General features: G+C 42.0%; 1 protein-coding gene across 2 annotated transcripts in view; it reads right to left on the bottom strand.

The window, feature by feature from the left end:
- Positions 1-3,899: 3,899 nt before the first annotated feature.
- Positions 3,900-18,862, bottom strand: part of AVPR2 (arginine vasopressin receptor 2) — a 107,896-nt gene continuing 92,933 nt past the window's right edge. For both annotated transcript variants that reach the window (XM_073590778.1, XM_073590777.1), the window contains exons 2-3: positions 11,703-12,585; positions 3,900-9,662 (exon numbers count right to left, since the gene is read on the bottom strand). In XM_073590778.1, the coding sequence (XP_073446879.1) occupies positions 9,457-9,662; positions 11,703-12,585 (1,089 nt within the window). In that variant the 3' untranslated portion in view covers positions 3,900-9,456. The remainder of the gene's footprint in view (positions 9,663-11,702; positions 12,586-18,862) is intronic.

The following is an 18,862-nucleotide window of genomic DNA, read 5'->3' as shown; positions in this document are numbered from 1 at the left end:
TAGAGCTAGAACAAGATTTAGACCGGGAGCAAGTCCCACAGGACTGCACAAAATTCCTGACATCACAAGACAAGGCGGGCCACCAAAAAGACCGACTCACCAAATCTCTAGTACCAAAAATACCTGGACGACCAGCCAATGCGGAGCAATGAACCTCAGACATCACTCTCTTCCTCCACTGGTCAGGAACATACAATTTTCCAATGGGACAACGCTCAGGTTTGTCCTCCTGAAACTCTTCCAGAGCACGTCTCAAATCGGGCGAGATGGCAGAAAGAACTACCCCCTCACCTAAGATGGTAGCAGGCTTGGTCACAATAGGAGAATCAGCAAAGAAACTCCTAGAGAGGGCATCTGCCTTGACATTCTTAGTGCCCGGAAGAAAAGAGACCACAAAATCAAAATGTGTGAAAAACAAGCCCCACCTAGCCTGTCTAGGATTCAAGCGTTTGGCCGACTCCAGGTAAATCAAATTCTTGTGGTCATTAAAGACCATGACTTGGTGTTTAGCTCCCTCCAACCAATGTCTCCACTCCTCAAATGCCCATTTCATGGCTAACAGTTCCCGATTCCCCACATCATAGTTACGTTCAGATGGGGAGAACTTTCGGGAAAGGAAAGCACAGGGATTAATTTTAGATGTTACAGGATCTTTTTGGGACAAAACAGCTCCTGCACCAATCTCAGAAGCGTCCACCTCTACCTGAAACGGGAGTGAGACATAAGGTTGCCGCAAAACCGGAGCAGAAGTGAACCTTCGCTTCAGCTCCTGAAAAGAAGAAACAACCTCCGGAGACCAATTCAGCACATCAGCCCCCTTCTTAGTCAAATCAGTCAATGGTTTGGCAATACCAGAAAAATTAGCTATAAATTTACGATAAAAATTAGCAAAACCCAAAACTTCTGGAGGGCCTTCAAAGAAGTGGGCTGAACCCAATCATAAATGGCCTGTACCTTGGCCGGGTCCATTTCAATAGTTGACGGAGACAAAATAAATCCCAAAAATGAAATCCTCTGTACACCAAAAAGGCATTTCGATCCCTGCACATACAGGGAATTCTCCCTCAAAATCCGGAACACAGTCCGAACATGTTCCACATGAGAGTCCCAATCCTTGGAAAAGATCAAAATATCATCCAGATAGATGATCAAAAATGTATCCACAAAGTCTCGGAAAATATCATTCATGAAGCACTGGAAGACAGAAGGGGCATTAGTGAGCCCAAAAGGCATCACCAGGTACTCAAAATGTCCCTCCGGAGTATTAAACGCCGTCTTCCATTCATCCCCCTGCTTAATGCGAATAAGCTTATACGCCCCCCTGAGGTCAAGCTTGGTAAACCAGCAAGCACCTTTAACTCTGGAGAATAGATCAGAAATCAGGGGTAACGGATACTGATATTTAACAGTAATTTTGTTGAGGGAACGATAGTCAATACAAGGCCTTAATGAACCATCTTTCTTGGCCACAAAAAAAAACCCAGCACCTAAGGGTGAAGAGGATGGTCTAATATTACCCTTCTCCAATGACTCCTTAATATAGGATCGCATAGCCTCGTGCTCGGGTACAGATAAATTGAAAAGTTGACCCTTGGAAAATTTACACCCAGGGCTCAGCTCAATTGCACAGTCATAACTAAAATGAGGAGGCAAAGACGCAGACTCATTCTCACTAAATACATCATAAAAATCAGCCAAATAGTCAGGAACATCATGTGACTGGGGAGAGGTGGAGAAAATAGGAGCGTCACTAAGGGTACACCGACAACCCCAACTCACCACAGACACAGATTTCCAATCCAAAACTGGATTTTGGATTTGCAACCAGGGAAACCCCAGAACAATGGTATCATGCAAATTATGCAACACTAAAAATCTGCAATTTTCTTGATGGTCTGGGGCTACCCGCATTACCACCTGGGTCCAAAACTGAGGTTTATTCTTCGCCAAAGGAGTAGCATCAATACCCCTCAAAGGGATAGGCGTCCGCAGAGGTGTCATTGGAAGCCCACAACGTTTAGCAAAATCCAAGTCCATCAGGTTCAGAGCTGCTCCCGAATCCACAAAAGCCTTAGCGGAAAATGTGGACAGGGAGCAGATCAGAGTAATTGCCAGAAGAAACTTAGGTTGAACACCACCCACAGCAAATGTGTGTGCAAAATGTTTCTCTCGTTTAGGGCAGACAGAAATAATATGAGAGGCATCTCCACAGAAAAAACACAGCTTATTACACCTTCTGAACTCCTGACGTTGCGCCCTAGACAAAACTATCACATTGCATAGGTTCAGACATTTGTTCAACAGATGGCAACACCTCTCGTGCAGTTTTGCGTTCATGCAAACACCGATCAACCTGAATGGCTAATGACATAGAATCGTCAAGACCAGAGGGAACAGGAAATCCCAACATAGTATCTTTTACGGTTTCTGACAAACCCTTCCGAAAGAGAGCTGCCAAGGCACCATCATTCCAGGTAGTAAGGACCGCCCACTTTTGGAATTTTTGACAGTACAACTCTGCAGAATCCTGACCCTGGCTAAATGCCAACAGGGCCTTTTCAGCCTGATCAATAGCATTAGGTTCATCATACAACAACCCCAAGGCCTGAAAAATGCGTTCACATCAGTCAGAATAGGATCATCAGGTTTCAAAGAAAACGCCCAATCCTGGGGATCGCCGCGCAGCAAAGAGATGACAATTTTTACCTGCTGCGCGGAGCTCCCCGATGAGTTAGGCTTCAAGGCAAAAAATAATTTACAATTATTCTTAAAATTCAGAAATTTAGACCGATCCCCAAAAAACACATCAGGAGTAGGGATCTTTGGTTCAGCAGCATGTGAATGAGCAAGATAGGTGGAAATTCCCCGCACTTCAGCAGTAAGCTGCTCTACACGATCAGACAATTGCTTAATCTCCATTGAGAAAAGATTCCCCCTACGGCCTCAGAGAAATAGAGGAAAAAATATACACCAAAAAAAAAAAAATTCTGACACTTTTTTTTTTTTCTTTTACAATTCTTTCCTGCTATTGAGCACCCTAGAATCTGCGGTATGGCTGGTGATTCTGTTATGAATGAGTCACCGGAGGAGGAGAAAACAAAAATACAAGCTAAGTCCAGAAAACCGGAGAGGTTGGTAGCTATCGGTTTGCAGACCCCTGATCCTATACACCACAACTAACAGTAGCCGTGGGGGTTCCTACGGTGCCCTAGACCCCTCGTGACAGCAGCAGAACTACATAAGCCTAAAGAAGGAAAGGGGAAATCTAAACTGCCCCAGAGCAGACCCCAAAGCAATAGACAGCCCCCAACATGTATTGTCGGTGAAAAACAGATGAAAACACAAACACAGACAGAAAGACAGGCTGAGCAAACAATGGGTCCCAACTAACTAGATATGACAGGACAGAAAAGATGCTGGCTGCAATCCACAAAAAACCCTACCAAAAATGTCCCAACCGTCTGATAGGGAAAAAGGCCCTGAAGTCGCTAGACTTCAAAATCACTATATCAGCACTCAGGTATATTCTGAAAACAGAGTAAAGAGATCAACTGATCAGAGACAAAAATGGAATTCAGCCAGTCCCAAGCAGGACTGGCTGAATACAAAACACTTGGAAACCAGACAAAATCTCATGGAATAATAGCAGAGCAAAAACTTAGCTTTTAGTAGACAGGAACTAAGCTGGATGCAAGAGCTCAGAGCAGAAAGGATCACCAGCAGCCCTGCAGGGCGTCGGCTGCCTTATATCCACTCAGAAATTCCAGATGTCCAATCACACTCCGCCTGTTCAGATGACAGGTTCTTCCCATCCCAATTTCACTACCTCTCTTCACCAGCAGAGGGAGTTCATCAGACATCAAAGGTGAAGGGGAGAATGAACTCAAACAACTCTCAGAGCGTGTGACAACAGAGCTTCTTTATTCAGGAACAAACACGAACAATAAATGATCAGCTTAATAGATCAGGAATAAATCATTTGTGTGTCTCTATCTGTGCAGCATCTGCAGCAGGCTGCTTCTTCTCTCATACACAGACACAGGAAAACAGGAAATACAGTCACATGCTCTCCCTGTGTGAGCCTCTGGGAGTTTTTTTTTTGTACTTTATAAATAGCATACAAATCTAGCAACTAAACACTCATAGACAGGAATGGAGGTGTTGCGCCAAACATATTTCAACATGGACAGATCTGAGTCTCTTGACCCACTTTTTGGATTGTGGCCCAAACCATCTGATCAGCAAATCTAGCTCTTCAGCAGTATTAATGCCAATGTCACTAATTACGGTTCTAAAGGCACATTTCCAGCCCCTGTATTTCTCAGGTTGATCATCAAATCTTGTGAACTTACAACATGGTTTGCCATAATTTGTAAGTTCATGGCGAACCATGTACCTTGAAAAGTTGGACATGCTGGTTTTCTCTAATTTTGAGAAGACACTTGCTGGCTTAGTACTGTTATTTAGATTGGTCAGTAGCGTCTTGACCTATCAACGCAGGAATTGGTTTGAAGAACATAGTTTCTGCCACATGTAGAACTATGTGTTTGTCAGGAAGTATGGTGACTTTCCAGCATATTGGCTTGCATGTAGGCATCTATGTTTGGAGTTTGCTAAGGCACAGGGTCATGGTATGTTCTGGTGCATGTAGATGGTTCAAGATAGTGATTTGGCAGCATATTGCACCAACCTTGAATGAAAGATGCTGTAGAAGGTTCTGCATCATAGTGATTTGGAGGAATATCTGCACTGTCAGGAACAATTGTTGCAATCATGGATTCACTATTTTGGCTTAATATGTAGTCTCTTGTGTGCATAATACGGTCTTCTGTATCCATTTAGCTTAAACTGATGATGTCTCTTTGACTCCCATTGATAGCTTGCTCCAGGACCTTTAACCATGCCATGGCTGTGGCATGCTCACCCTTTTTTGCGCTGCTTCTGCTGCACTCACTTCATTTTTACGCCTGCTGCAATTGCTTCCCGTATGTCCATTTCAGTCTGTCTGGCTGCGTGCCGCTTCTGCTACTGTACTTGCTTACAGTGTGTCCATTTCTTCCTTCTTGTGCGCCATTACTGCTTCTGCCTTCCATTGCATAAAGACGACTTGCATCTTACTAGCCTCAGATTATACTTGTGCCCTTATAAGCTGCTCACTGAGTTTTCAACATTTCAAAGAGCATAACTTAAATGATCATTTTAATTGCTTGGTGGACCCAGAAATGTGAGATGACACCTTTTTGTTTTTGTGCGATTCTTGCCTCTTAGAGTTAATATCATGTTCTATGCGGTCTCTCTCAGAATTAAGTTGGTCGAAACCTTGCAGTTCTTCTACAGAATCCTGTTTCTTAGGATTCTTCAGAGTTCTAACATATTCCTGGCCTTTTCTTGTATAAACCTCAAATATTGCAGACAGTTGTGCTAAAGCTCCCTCTACTGGTAGCCAGTGAGCAGCAGGCTGAGAGATGGTGGTGATGTGACTCAGCATTTTTTTCAGTAAATCTGATACATTACAAGAAAGTTAATGTTTCACACTTTCAGGCTGTGTGCCCACGTTGCGTTTTTTAAGCGTTTCCAGTGGCAAGGCCGCCGTGGAAGCGCTTATAAAATGCTAGATAAAACGCATCCCATGCAATCCTATGGAATTCCACAGTTGCTGTGCCCATGCTGCGGATCTTTCCGCTGCTGAATCGCATTGCGAAAAATACACAGCATGTCCATTAATTTGATGGAATCGCGGCAATTCCGCCGCCATAGGATTGCATTGAAACGCTCACTTTACGCATGCGGCCATGCCCACCATGCGTAAAGTGACCGTTTCATGTGCGGATGGTACCCAGGGTATGGAGGAGAGGAGACTGTCCATGCCCTGGGTACCGTATTCCTGTTAAAAATAGAATTTAAATAAAAAATAGGGATATACTCACCCTCTGTCGGCCCCCGGAGTTCTCCGGGTCCTCAGCGGTGCACACGGCGGCTTTGTTCCCAGGTGTGCTACGCGCCAAAATGACCTTTGTGACATCGTGGTTGCATGGGAATGGAACTTGCCGGGATCGCCGCTGAGGAGATCAGGGACCGACAGAAGGTGAGTATATCCAAATTTTTTTTTTTAAATTATTTTTAACATTCTATCTTTTACTAGGCAGCATCAATAGTAAAAAGTTGATCACACTTGTCAAGCACTATGCTTTACAAGTGTGAACAACCTGTCAATCACTTTTCCAAGCGATGCTTCAAATCGCTTGAATTCCGCAAGCTAAAAACGCTTGCATAACGCTTGTGTTTTGCGGCAAAACGAATGTGAATTCCGCATGCGTTTTACCCGCGGCAGGGAGTTGCGGAAATGCTGCGGACAATTCCGCAGCATTTCTGCAACGTAGGCACACAGTCTCAAGGTTTTTTCTAAGCTTCCGTGTGAGCTTGGTAGAGCGTTTAGCTTTCTCACTGGACTGTGGATTAAGATTAAGATCTTTACTTTCTTCATCTGACTATGGCTCTTGCAAAAGCCTATCAGTCTTCCTCTCAGACATGGCAGTTCACAGGTAGAATGGATCTGTATAATGAAGTGGGCTGCTATATTGTAGCAGGATCTATGCTGAGGGAGACTGAGCTCAAATTGTGCTTTACGCACATTGATAATTTCTTATGTGCTGTGACCAGACGTTCTTATGTCTACAGTATTTTTGTATCTCTATAGAAGTTGTAATCTGGCTTTAAAGATGTATCTGGCAGAATTGTCTTTTTACTACTCTGACTCCATAACTAGGCTAGAGTGTGGGGCTCTAGAATCACTGTTTCTATACACGTCTGTATTGACCAGTACTCACACAAAGTGATTTAATCAAATAGCTTGACTTAACTTCAGAGGCACAAATGAAGATTCCAGAAGAAGCCTTATATTCAAACTGAATTCTTGTTATTATGCTCAAATGAGGTAGGTAAAAAGACAATTGTGAACCAGAGCTGTGTACATATTAACTAGCAACATGGCTGACATACATCATCTCAGGAAGAAGGGAGAGGTTACTTACATCAGAGCTAACTTCAGAGCTGGGCTAAAGGTAGAAAGGTAGGACAAACTTCTAAAAGGGGCAAACCTTATTGCATAGCAGAGTAACAGCAACAATATAATGATAATACAATGATTCCTAAGTAATGGGACCTGACAGACTCTGGAATACTAAGCCTAGGTATGCTCATTTTGTTGTCTAGGTATGATGGCATAAACCTATAGTGCCATATAATAAGTATTTATAATCCCTGCTTCCCTATATTTTTGCAATACCAAGGTTTTGTAAGTTCTTCCATTTTTTTTTCTCCAGTCCATGACCCCCTTATCTATCAGTAGGATCAACCCTCCTAAGCCATCTACATGGGCATATAAAGTTGAAAAAAGTGATACCTTGATATCGTTACACAATATTTTATTCCAGAGAAATTCACTTTTGCCTTGATATGTAAATGAGCTGTTAAAATCTATGTGGTGGATATAGATCTCTAAGCATCTTTCTCCAGAGCTTATTTTAAATTAAAGGAGGTATAACCAGTTTGACATGTAATGGCTGACAGTCTGCTCTCCTGACCTGTGTGTGATTACAACTAACACAGTAGAGCAGAACTGAATTTTGGATAATTATAAACACATTTGCAGCAGCAGTTGTCCTCTCTTAGTGCTGTCAGCTCTGCTCCAGAGCTATGCCTGATTATAACCAACACAGTACAGCAGAGTCGAACCTTGTCTCAATACAAACACATTTACAGTTGTCATCTCACTGAGCTTTTAGCTCTTCTGAACTGCTCTTCTCCACACGCTGTGTGCCTGTGAGATGGAAGCTGACCACACTATTAAAGGACAACTGCAGCTCCAAATGTGTTTGTAATAAGACCAATTCACATTTACTATACTGTGTTAGATCTGATCTCACTGCAGAGCTGTGTTTCACATGTCTCACACTGGTAACGCCACCTTTCATTTAGAAGCAGATTGTCAGGGAGATCTATGTCCAGCCCACGGATCTAAACAACTCATTTACATATTAAGAGAAACATGGATTTCTCTGGAATCAGCCATCGGATCGCAGATATCAAGGTATCATTTTATTAAACTTTCTATGACCTACATGCCCATTTAAACAACTTAGGAGGGTTGATCCCACTAACAGATTCCCTTTAATGTCAATATGTGACTTTCCTTAACTGTCTTCTTCTTTCCAGATATCCAGAGATGAGTGGTGCGAGATGACCAGTAACCAGGCTGGTCACCTTACATTATTCATTTCAAGATATCGATCCAAGATAAAATGCATAGATTGCAGTCATAAACCATCCTGTAAGACTTCCTCTACTAGATCCTTCAATATCTATTCACACAGAAGTCTAGTAGAACCAAATCACCACCGCATTAATGAGCCCATGATCTCAATGAACCAGACCAGAGGAACATCTGTGATGTCTTCATTTCTAGACTACTAAGTAAGAATTTGTTTGTGTAAGGTTTAGAGCGTCTGCGAAGAAGATATTGCATATTTATTTAATCAATCGGAGACTATGTAATGCCTTATTAGTTATTTCCCGTACAAGGGTGCTGCTGGTATCCTCCATCGATTACTGCTGACTATTGGGAAGTCCAGTTTCAAGAGGCATTGTGATAATTTTATTTTTTAAAGAAGGCTTAAAAAAAAGTGTAGAACCCTTGACATTCAAAGATTTTCAGCTTTTGGTACAGGTCTTTCTGGCAACCAACAGTGATTAAAGACCTTTAAATTAATTTATTCTGTACATGTTAACCACTGACTGTACACTGCACATACTTAGCAGATTTAATTGTGTAGACCATTCGTGATAAAAATATGAAAATCTCTCACCAAATCCACTTAATGTTCACAGCATCACAGAGAGCTGTAATCCAGCTCTAAATACACAGACACCAACAATATTGTCATCTCTTTTCAGTGCAGAATTATAACAAAAGTTTGTGTGTTTTCTTTTCTTTTGTTGACGGAAGAAGTTCATAGTGATTTTGGTAGGACCCTTCTAGAGACCCAAAAAGTCCCCAAAAATGTCTTTATTGTTCTTAAAAAAAAGTTCCATTCCCTTGGACAGAAGGGTGCGATATCGGGGCCATTATCATATTTACGACAGATAGCTCTGTACAATATATATTTTTTTAACACATGATGTGCATGTACTAACAATATATAGATTTTGTTGTAGATTGAGTATGTTAGGAACCTAACCCATGTTCATAAACAACGGTTCTGATTAGATGCCGGCATATAAGGTGCAGTGCTTAAGATTGTTTCACAGAAAAATGAAGTTCTGATGATGCCTTCAACAAGACTAAACTCTTGTGTAGACGTAATGCCGCTATCATTCTTTCTTGTTGGCACAAAATCCATGTCTGTCCTATCAGCCTATGACTGTTCATGTTTGGTACACACCATGGCCAAGCTCTATTTAGTACAGAGACTCCTTAGGTATGGTGGTGGAGCCAGTAAAACAGGAGTCTTCAGGCAGAGAGTTCTTCCGTTGCCTCTTCTTGCAGCCACAACACAAGATGGCTTGTACATCCTTCGAGACACTGCTACTGAAGATGGTGTAGATCCAAGGGTTTGTGCAGCTGTTGAGACTTGCTAGTATCATCAGGATTTGTATGGCAAAATCTAAGGAATGGGAAGACAAAAACAAAATAACTTTATAACTTATAAATTAAAAGAAAATTTATGGGTATCTTTATTGGTTAAAAAACAGTGCCAGCTGACTGAGGGGCCAAATTACAACTGAATATTGAAGTCTATGCATAGGGAAGGGAATAGGAATAAAGTGAGTGAACAAGCAGAGGGAGACACAGACAGATAGTGCTGCAGTTATCCATTGAGTTTTTATCTCATCGCAGTGCTGGATACACAGCTACACATCCTTGTGCTGCTGATTTGGTACATGTGCTACATAGAGACAAGAAAGCAGGAATCTACACACAGACATATGGGATTCCTACTTTCTTGTTTCTATGTAAGAAATATACAAAATCATCACCAGCAAGGATGACACTGTACAGCAGGACTGAGCAGTGTAGCTGTGAATCCTGCATAATCCAGTGTATGGTAGACATTATAGCAACAGGTCTCCTCCACCCACTAGCTCAGAGTTGATTCAAAATTAGAGATAGGAAAATGGTGAAAAACACAGGTTAGAAGTCATCTAATGGCCAGTAATAGTGCTATTTCTCATACATCTAGATTAAAAATCCAGAAGTCTAAATTTTCAGACTAGGACTGGTAATCATGACAGAAGCTCCTAAAAGATTGAAGGGAACATGTCCTTCATACATTAATTATCAGACTCTGAGAACTCGGTTCTAAAGTTTCCAGGAATTTATTTCCATATTAATAGTATATTGTAGATTATACCAAATATGTTTATCAAAGTGGGTCTTAACCCCCCGGTCAGTCTCCTTGCTGGAAGGATGCCCTGTCCTAGAATGTCTTATCACATTCCTGCTTTCTGTCTTGTCACATCTCATAAACTGGACGGCATCCTCTGGTGACGCCCTGCCAGGAAAAACCTTCCCACAATCCCACACAATAATAGATATAATCAGCCCCATGAGCATGCATCCCAGAGCCAGTGTTTCTGAGGAGCACAAAGACCTCAGAGAATCTGGAACTCCGCAATGTAGTCCCTTTCAGGAGCAATTCAATGCAGACAGTGGTGCTTATCATTCCAGGGTCGGAGTCTTATAGAAGGAGATTTATACCTCTGGTCTATTCACACCAAAAGCCAAATCCAACAGAAGCACCTGCAGAGTGTTTGGAGAAGGCCGTGTTTGTTTATTGGGGATTTTAAAGTTCACACCACAGTAAAAACATTTGTGGGTGTGGAATTATTTTTCTCTCTATGAGAATAGTTACGAAAAACTGAGATTTATAAAGGGCACACTTTCATTGCAGGATGGAAATTTATAGTTGAAAGTGCTTGTCACCTTTAAATTGTTATCTCAGAGAAGATATAGGTGATATATCGTACTTGTTTACTAGCCCAACTACAAGGGTTGGAGCATTATACAACGTGTGGGGACATGTTACTGTGTGTGGAGGCATGTTACTGTGAGTGGGGGCATGTTACTGTGTGTGGAGGCATGTTACTGTGTGTGGGGGCATGTTACGGTGTGTGGGGGCATGTTACGGTGTGTGGGGGCATGTTACTGTGTGTGGGGGGCATGTTACTGTGTGTGGGGGCATGTTACTGCGAGTGGGGGCATGTTACTGTGAGTGGGGGCATGTTACTGTGTGTGGGGACATGTTACGGTGTGTGGGAGTATGTTACTGTGAGTGGTGGCTTTGTGGGACCATCATAATGTGTATGAGGCACTGAGGGGGTATCATACTGTATAGTATAGATTGATTTGGGGGTCGTATTTTACCGCTGGTCAGTCCATGTTAACTTTTTTTACTACGTTTTTAGAGCAGAAACCCTCCAAAATTTTCCTCAAAAACGCAAAACTACTTAAAAATTTGGAGTTTTCGCTTCAAAAACTCAAAAAAACTAAGTGTGAACACTTCTTTAGTAAATTAACATATATTGGCTTGCATATTAAGTCCTAATAACTGTTTTATGATACTGCTCTTTGAACCCATCATTACATACAGCTTTATGGCAGTGGATCATATATTGTAGCCAAAATAGTCTAAAAAGCAACTTACGACTCGTTCCTGACTTTTCATTCCAGACATTCCACAACTGTGCGATAAAAAACGGTGTCCAACAAACCACATAGATCAGCACGATAGCAAGAGTCATCCGCACAGTCTTGGACATGGCTTTGGTCACCCCTGTGTCTGAAACTGGTGACACTCCATTTGTTCCATTCACTAGTTTTTCTTTTCTTCTTGACCCAGGTGATCTTTCTGTACCTAAATATAAACTATTGTGGATCTCTCTGAAGATCATCACTTGGCACGTTGTAATAAAAAATGCGGGAAGGATGAGGACCGCCATGGTTATCCAAGTCACATAAGCTTTAAGGCCCCATGGCTGCACAAAATTTGCCCAACAGTCATGCACACCTGGATGGACCTCTGTTCTTGAGAATATAAAAATCTGTGGAAGACTGAGGATGCCAGATGCCACCCACGCCAAGCAGACAGGGATGTTCCACCGGGCAGATCCCTTTTTAAAAGTCATCATGGGCCGGCAAATTGCTTGATGCCTATCGAAAGTCATGGCCACGATCATATATGAAGATGCAAACATTCCAACAACCTGGAAGTACCTGACAGACCTGCAAAGGAAATCTGGACCTTGAAAACGGTCAGTGATGTCCCAAATGAGTTGAGGTAAAACTTGGAAAAAAGCCACCACTAAGTCCGCCAAGCATAAGTGAATCATGAAGGTGTGCATAAGAGCATTGTGCTTCCGTCTTCTCAAAAGAGTGAACAGGACCAAACAGTTTCCAAAGGTGGCAAGACCAAAAACAATGGTGAGAAGAGTAATGTTCCATTTTGCCACATATGGGTTTTTTTTGTCCACATCGCCACTGGTAAAATTGGCACTAATACTTGAAAAAGGGCTGTGTGTCACAGACATCTACCAAGAAAAAGACAAGAAATATGGTCAATTTACAGCAATTTATGAATGGCAACATTCATACTTCAAAAACATGTAAAGGATAAGACTGTTTGTAAAAGGGTAAGGACTTATATACAAAAAAAAGAAAAAAGTAACACACTTCAGTTTCCTCTAGTCTCTACCGCATAAACTAGAAATGGTCTCTGGCTGTGGTGGGTTATCGCTGTGGCCAGTGATTGTGTCATGATACGTATTGCAACCAAACGGGGGGGTCAGTCGGCAGACGGCACAACACACAAAGGGAAGGTAAAGGGGTGAGGAAGGCCCTACCGATAGGGAAATGAGGAATGGTCACCTCCTGGTCAAACTTGTGTCTGGCCCTGCACTCCCCTAATGCCCTAAGTGAGTCCTTCCCCCCACCGCTGACCGAGCCCCCCCGATGGGTTGCAATACGTATTGTGATATTATCACCAACAACAGATTGCCAGCGAGGGAAACTGATATTAACCCCCGCTGGTCCTGAAAGGAAAAAATGCTTCATTTAAATCATAGTGGAACCAGAGCTGCCACGAATCCAAAAATGGATCGTGATAGATTGCCTTGGTGAGCATTTCTGGCATGTCGAAATACACGGACCAGCACAGACCTGGTAAACACAGGAACGTAGCTGCGGAAGATCAATAAGGGCTAAAGTAAGTATTATTTTTTTTTTATAGCAGTCTGAGCCCTTTTACAAATATTTTTAACCCTCTGGACAACTTCTTTAATATGTCTTGAAATATTTTCTCCTATGACAAGTAAAAACGCGGGATATTGTCAGCATTTTTGCATTACACAAGGACAAATTCCCAGGAGCCGATGAGATAATAATGTTCCAATTAGTAACAGTAATGGAGACAAGAACAGACCACCTTGGTGGACTGTGGTAATAATAATTACTACTTCAGTATTTTGGGTCTTTGGGATCCACTTGACTGTGAAGATCTTCAGGTTCAAACTCGTAGATTGAAGTGTCCTCATTGTTGAAGTAAGGTACTACTCAGATCTACTCAGAACATGCTAGGCATCACTGGTTTCCTACCTTGGGTTTATACTGATATATATTGATGCCTGAGGATAAAAAATAGGGGAAAAGTTCTGGCTATAACACTTTTTTGATGGAGAAACAGAGTTCTTGACCAAAAGGTACCAAGCCATCCTCCAATTTTTACATGGGCAAGTAATAACAATAACGTTTGTCCCAATATCTGACCGATGTTAGCAAATATCAAAATAGAGCTCCTTGTGCAATTCCTGTTTCCACCACCATATTTTTTTTAGTTCTAGGAGGATATGGATCATTTTTATTCTCATTATTTGTAGAGAAAGACCTCATGAACTTTGGGTCAGTCCTCTACTACGTTGTTTGGTACCACTACATTGTTTCTAGGCTTGGTCAGGGGAACACTGGGCTTGTTTCTTCAATGTGCCGCTCATTATTTGTACAGAAAGGCCACATGATCTTTCAGCCTGTTCTCATCACCCTTGTTTGGTACTACTTCTCAATTTTGAGCCCAGGTTGGGAGAGCAAAGAAGTTCAGAATGACTTAATAAATTATGGGTTAGCAATTTCTGTCCGGGCCTATTTCATGAGTTTTATTTTGTAAAAAATTCTGTGGAAGCATGGTTGAAAAGCAATGTCTGACTTTCATTTGTTCATTTTCATAGCTTTTTTAGTTATTATTACTTTTGTCAGATTCAAGTTATTTCTGTGACCATTGTTGGTTTTTCTGTCATTTAACGAGGGGTACCAACAATTTTGACCACGTGTCTATACTTGGCTCATACTCCATCTATACCTCCATCATAGCCAGGGTTGGACTGGCCCACCAGAGAACTGGAGAATCCTCCGGTGGGCCCTCACTTCTCCTTCAGGAGATTACATAGTGCAAACCTTACTGCTGCAATTGGGCTCTTGAGTGGGGAGAAAGGTGGGCCTTCAGAATCAAATCCTCTGGTGGGCCCAATGTTCTTTAGTCTGACACTGATCATAGCAACTCACTGGTATCCACTTTGAAGGATTCAGCATATTTGGACATGTATTTTTAAGTCAATGTTTTTTTTCCTGTTTTGAGATTGTTACGAAACAAAATATTTCAGTGACGCTCTATGATCCACCTACGAGGGTGAGGTTGCATCTACAGCTGTGTAATTATCCTGGAATCAGGCATCTCCCCTGGGTTCTTCATGAATCCTCTGCAGGTGCCTATTACATACAGTATATCTATTTATAAGCTGCATTTGCATTTTTACCTTCCCTATAAACACTGACAGGAGCAGTACATGCCATCATCTCAACCAAGTGTCTGCTGCATTCCCGGAGTGAATTTCTATTTCTGTATAATAATTATTACCGTACCTAATCTGACCAGATAAAGGCTCACATTTGGGATGGATCTGTATACTGATTATATACTATTGACTAGATTTCATATACTTCCCTCACTGTGACCTGAATCTATCCACTGACGCCAAACCTCTCTACATTGTATGATATATAGAATCATCCTATCCCAGGAGGCCACAGATGATGCATTTCTCACATATGATAAATCATGCAGTGCGTTACTTAGTTCTGGATCCATAGCAATATATCATTGCGGATTTATGCACATGCAGGGTCCATGGGTTACTAATTTAAGGCAACATTTTGGATGTTTCAGGTTTTTCATATAAAGGGGTTATTGATTTGATCTTCATTTCAACAAGTGGGATTGAGTAGATGATTTTATGACACTTATGATGTGATAAGTATTACAAGTTCTCTTTCTGCACTTACAGTCATGGCCAAAAGTTTTGAGAATGACACAAATATTAATTTTTACAAAGTCTACTGCTTCATTGCTTCATTTTTTCTAATGGCAATTTGCATATACTCCAGAATGTTATAAAGAGTGATCAGCTTAACAGCAATTACTTGCAAAGTCAATATTTGCCTAGAAAATGAACTTTATCCCCCAAAACACATTTCAACATCATTGCAGCCCTGCCTTAAAAGGACCAGCTAACATCGTTTCAGTGATTGCTCCATTAACACAGGTGTGGGTGTTGATGAGGACAGGGCTGGAGATCAATCTGTCATGATTAAGTAAGAATGACACCACTGGACACTTTAAAAGGAGGCTGGTGCTTGGCATCATTGTTTCTCTTCTGTTAACCATGGTTATCTCTAAAGAAACATGTGCAGTCATCATTGCACTGCACAAAAATGGCCTAACAGGGAAGAGTATCGCAGCTAGAAAGATTGCACCTCAGTCAACAATCTATCGCATCATCAAGAACTTCAAGGAGAGTGGTTCCCTTGTTGCCAAAAAGGCTCCAGGGCGCCCAAGAAAGACCAGCAAGCGCCAGGACCGTCTCTTAAAAGTGTTTCAGCTGCGGGATCGGGCTACCAGCAGTGCAGAGCTTGCTCAGGAATGGCAGCAGGCAGGTGTGAGTGCATCTGCACACGCTGTGAGGCGGAGACTCTTGGAGCAAGGCCTGGTCTCAAGGAGGGCAGCAAAGAAGCCACTTCTCTCCAGGAAAAACATCATGGACAGACTGATATTCTGCAAGTGGTACAGGGAGTGGACTGCTGAGGACTGGGGTAAAGTCATATTCTCTGATGAATCCCCTTTTCGATTGTTTGGGACATCTGGAAAACGGCTTATTCGGAGAAGACCAGGTGAGCGCTACCACCAGTCTTGTCTCATGCCAACTGTCAAGCATCCTGAAACCATTCATGTGTTGGGTTGCTTCTCAGCCAAGGGAATGGGCTCTCTCTCAGTCTTGGCTAAAAACACAGCCATGAATAAAGAATAGTACCAGAATGTCCTCCAAGAGCAACTTCTCCCAACCGTCCAAGAGCAGTTTGGCGATCAACAATGCCTTTTTCAACATGATGGAGCACCTTGCCATAAAGCAAAGGTGATAACTAAATGGCTCAGGGAACAAAACATAGAGATTTTGGGACCATGGCCTGGAAACTCCCCAGATCTTAATCCCATTAAGAACTTGTGGTCAATCATCAAGAGACGGGTGGACAAACAAAAACCTTCAAATTCAGACAAAATAAAAGCATTGATTTTGCAAGAATGGATTGCTATCAGTCAGGATTTGATCCAGAAGTTGATTGAGAGCATGCCAGGGAGAATTGCTGAGGTCCTGAAGAAGAAGGGTCAACACTGCAAATATTGACTTGCTGCATTAACTCATTCTAACTGTCAATATAACCTTTTGTTACTCATAATATGATTGCAATTATATTTCTGTATGTGATAAAAACATCTGACAAACACACATAAAAACCAGAGGCCAGCAGATCATGTGAAAATATAATATTTGTGTCATTCTCAAAACTTTTGGCCTTGACTGTACTCCTCCACCAGCAGATATTTGGAGACTTGTATGTGCCCAGACATGTCCATCAGTCGCTTCCAGTTGAGAAACACAGTATATGAGAAAGCTGTTTTTCAGTTGGAAGAAGATGAAGGTCGCATCTATGCTCCTCCATCAGCAGTCATTTTGTGGGGAGGAGAACGGCGCAGCCTGGAAGGAAGGAGTAGGAGAATCTGTAATGCTTACATAATATAAAGTTTGACCAAGTCATGCCCCCAACAGATTGCATTCTATAATTTTGACTTTTCTTAGTGACTTATAAAAGAAGGTTATACGTCAGATGTAAACTCAGAAGTGACGTAGGTTCTGACCAGCATCATCCTTTAATACAAAAAGCTATTCTTCATGCACTTTGAGAGAACAGGATACGGATAACTTCAGCATAAGAAGTTACGTGTGGTAGTCTTGAAATATGAAGAGGATATGTGAGTGACAAATATATGTTTCAGAAGGTTTGGGAATTGAGGATTGGTAAGGGTTCTAAGTAAGTTTAAAGGGAATCTGTCACCTCATTTTTCGCATATAAGCTGTGGCCACCACCATTAGGGGCTTATCTACAGCATTCTATAATGTTGTAGATAAGCCTCCAATGCAACCTGAAAGAGAAGAAAAACAAGTTAGATTATACTCACCCAGGGGCAGTCTGGTGCGGTCCGGGTCCGATGGGTGTCACAGGTCCGGCACCTCCCATCTTCATGCGATGACATCCTCTTCCTTGCTTCTGTCGCGGTTCCTGCGCAGGCGTAATTCTCTGCCCTGTTTAGGGCAGAGCAAAGTACTGCAGTGCGCAGGCGCCGGGAAAGGTTAGAGAGGCCGGGAGCCTGCGCACTGCAGTACTTTACTCTGCTCTCAATAAGGGCAAATCAGTGCGCCTGCGCAGCAGCCGCGACAGTAGCAAGGAAGAGGACGTCATCGCATGAAGATGGGACCCGGACCTGCAACACCCATCGGACCGCACCGCCCCCCAGGTGAGTATAATCTAACTTGTTATTCTTATCTTTCAGGTTACTGAATGCTGTAGATAAGCCCCTAATGGCGGTGGCTGCAGCTTATATGCGAAAAATGAGGTGACAAGTTCCCTTTAAGGGTGTGAATAAGTTTAGGGGTCTTAAAAATTTTGGGGTCTGATCTTAATTCATGGCTCTGGTTTGGTTTTATTACTAGTAAAGGAAAACAAATGTTTGAAATAGTTTAAAAAAGATTAAGAAAGGTTTCATAGTTTTAAGGTTGAAAGAAGACACAAGTTCATAGAGTTCAACCTATAACCTAACAAGTTGACAAGGCAACATCTTTAAGTTGGTGTCCAGCTCAGACATTCACGTGAATGGCTTCCAGGTAAGCTATATTTGCTGTCTCTCCCAGGAGGAGATACTTCACAGTCTCCTGGAAGAGTTGGTGAATCTCTTATGGGCACACCATAGCCTTCTGAAACCTCCTGGAAAGCTGAGATTCTGGGTATTTATTGTGTGTGATGCTGGGATGCTGCTTCATTGAACAGAGCCCGTCATCCAATTGCACATTCAGGGGGAAGGAAATGGGGTGTGGAGGGAAAAGAGCTCCAGTTATGGGAAAAAAAACCCCTTTCACACTGTACTAGAAATCATTACAGAAAAACATCAAATTACGCACTATTGGCCTACGAGTCCTGTAATGTCACTAAGAGTGGTTGTTACCAATAGAAACCCAATACCCAAAATAAATATGATGAATGATGATATATAATGAACACAATCACAATATGGAACAAACCTAGTCCCAAAGATGTTTGCAGGCACCAAGGATGTACTAGATATAAACAAACATGGTCACGTCAGTAGCCATCGTAAATTCTGTAATAACAACTCCATTAAGTATTTTAAGTATAGAGGTCTAAAATTAC

The sequence above is a fragment of the Dendrobates tinctorius genome, unplaced genomic scaffold (assembly GCF_039654945.1).
Source record: "Dendrobates tinctorius isolate UK_male_01 unplaced genomic scaffold, ASM3965494v1 ptg000120l, whole genome shotgun sequence".
Taxonomy (NCBI): Eukaryota; Metazoa; Chordata; class Amphibia; order Anura; family Dendrobatidae; genus Dendrobates; species Dendrobates tinctorius.
This window is presented reverse-complemented; position numbering and strand designations above follow the sequence as displayed.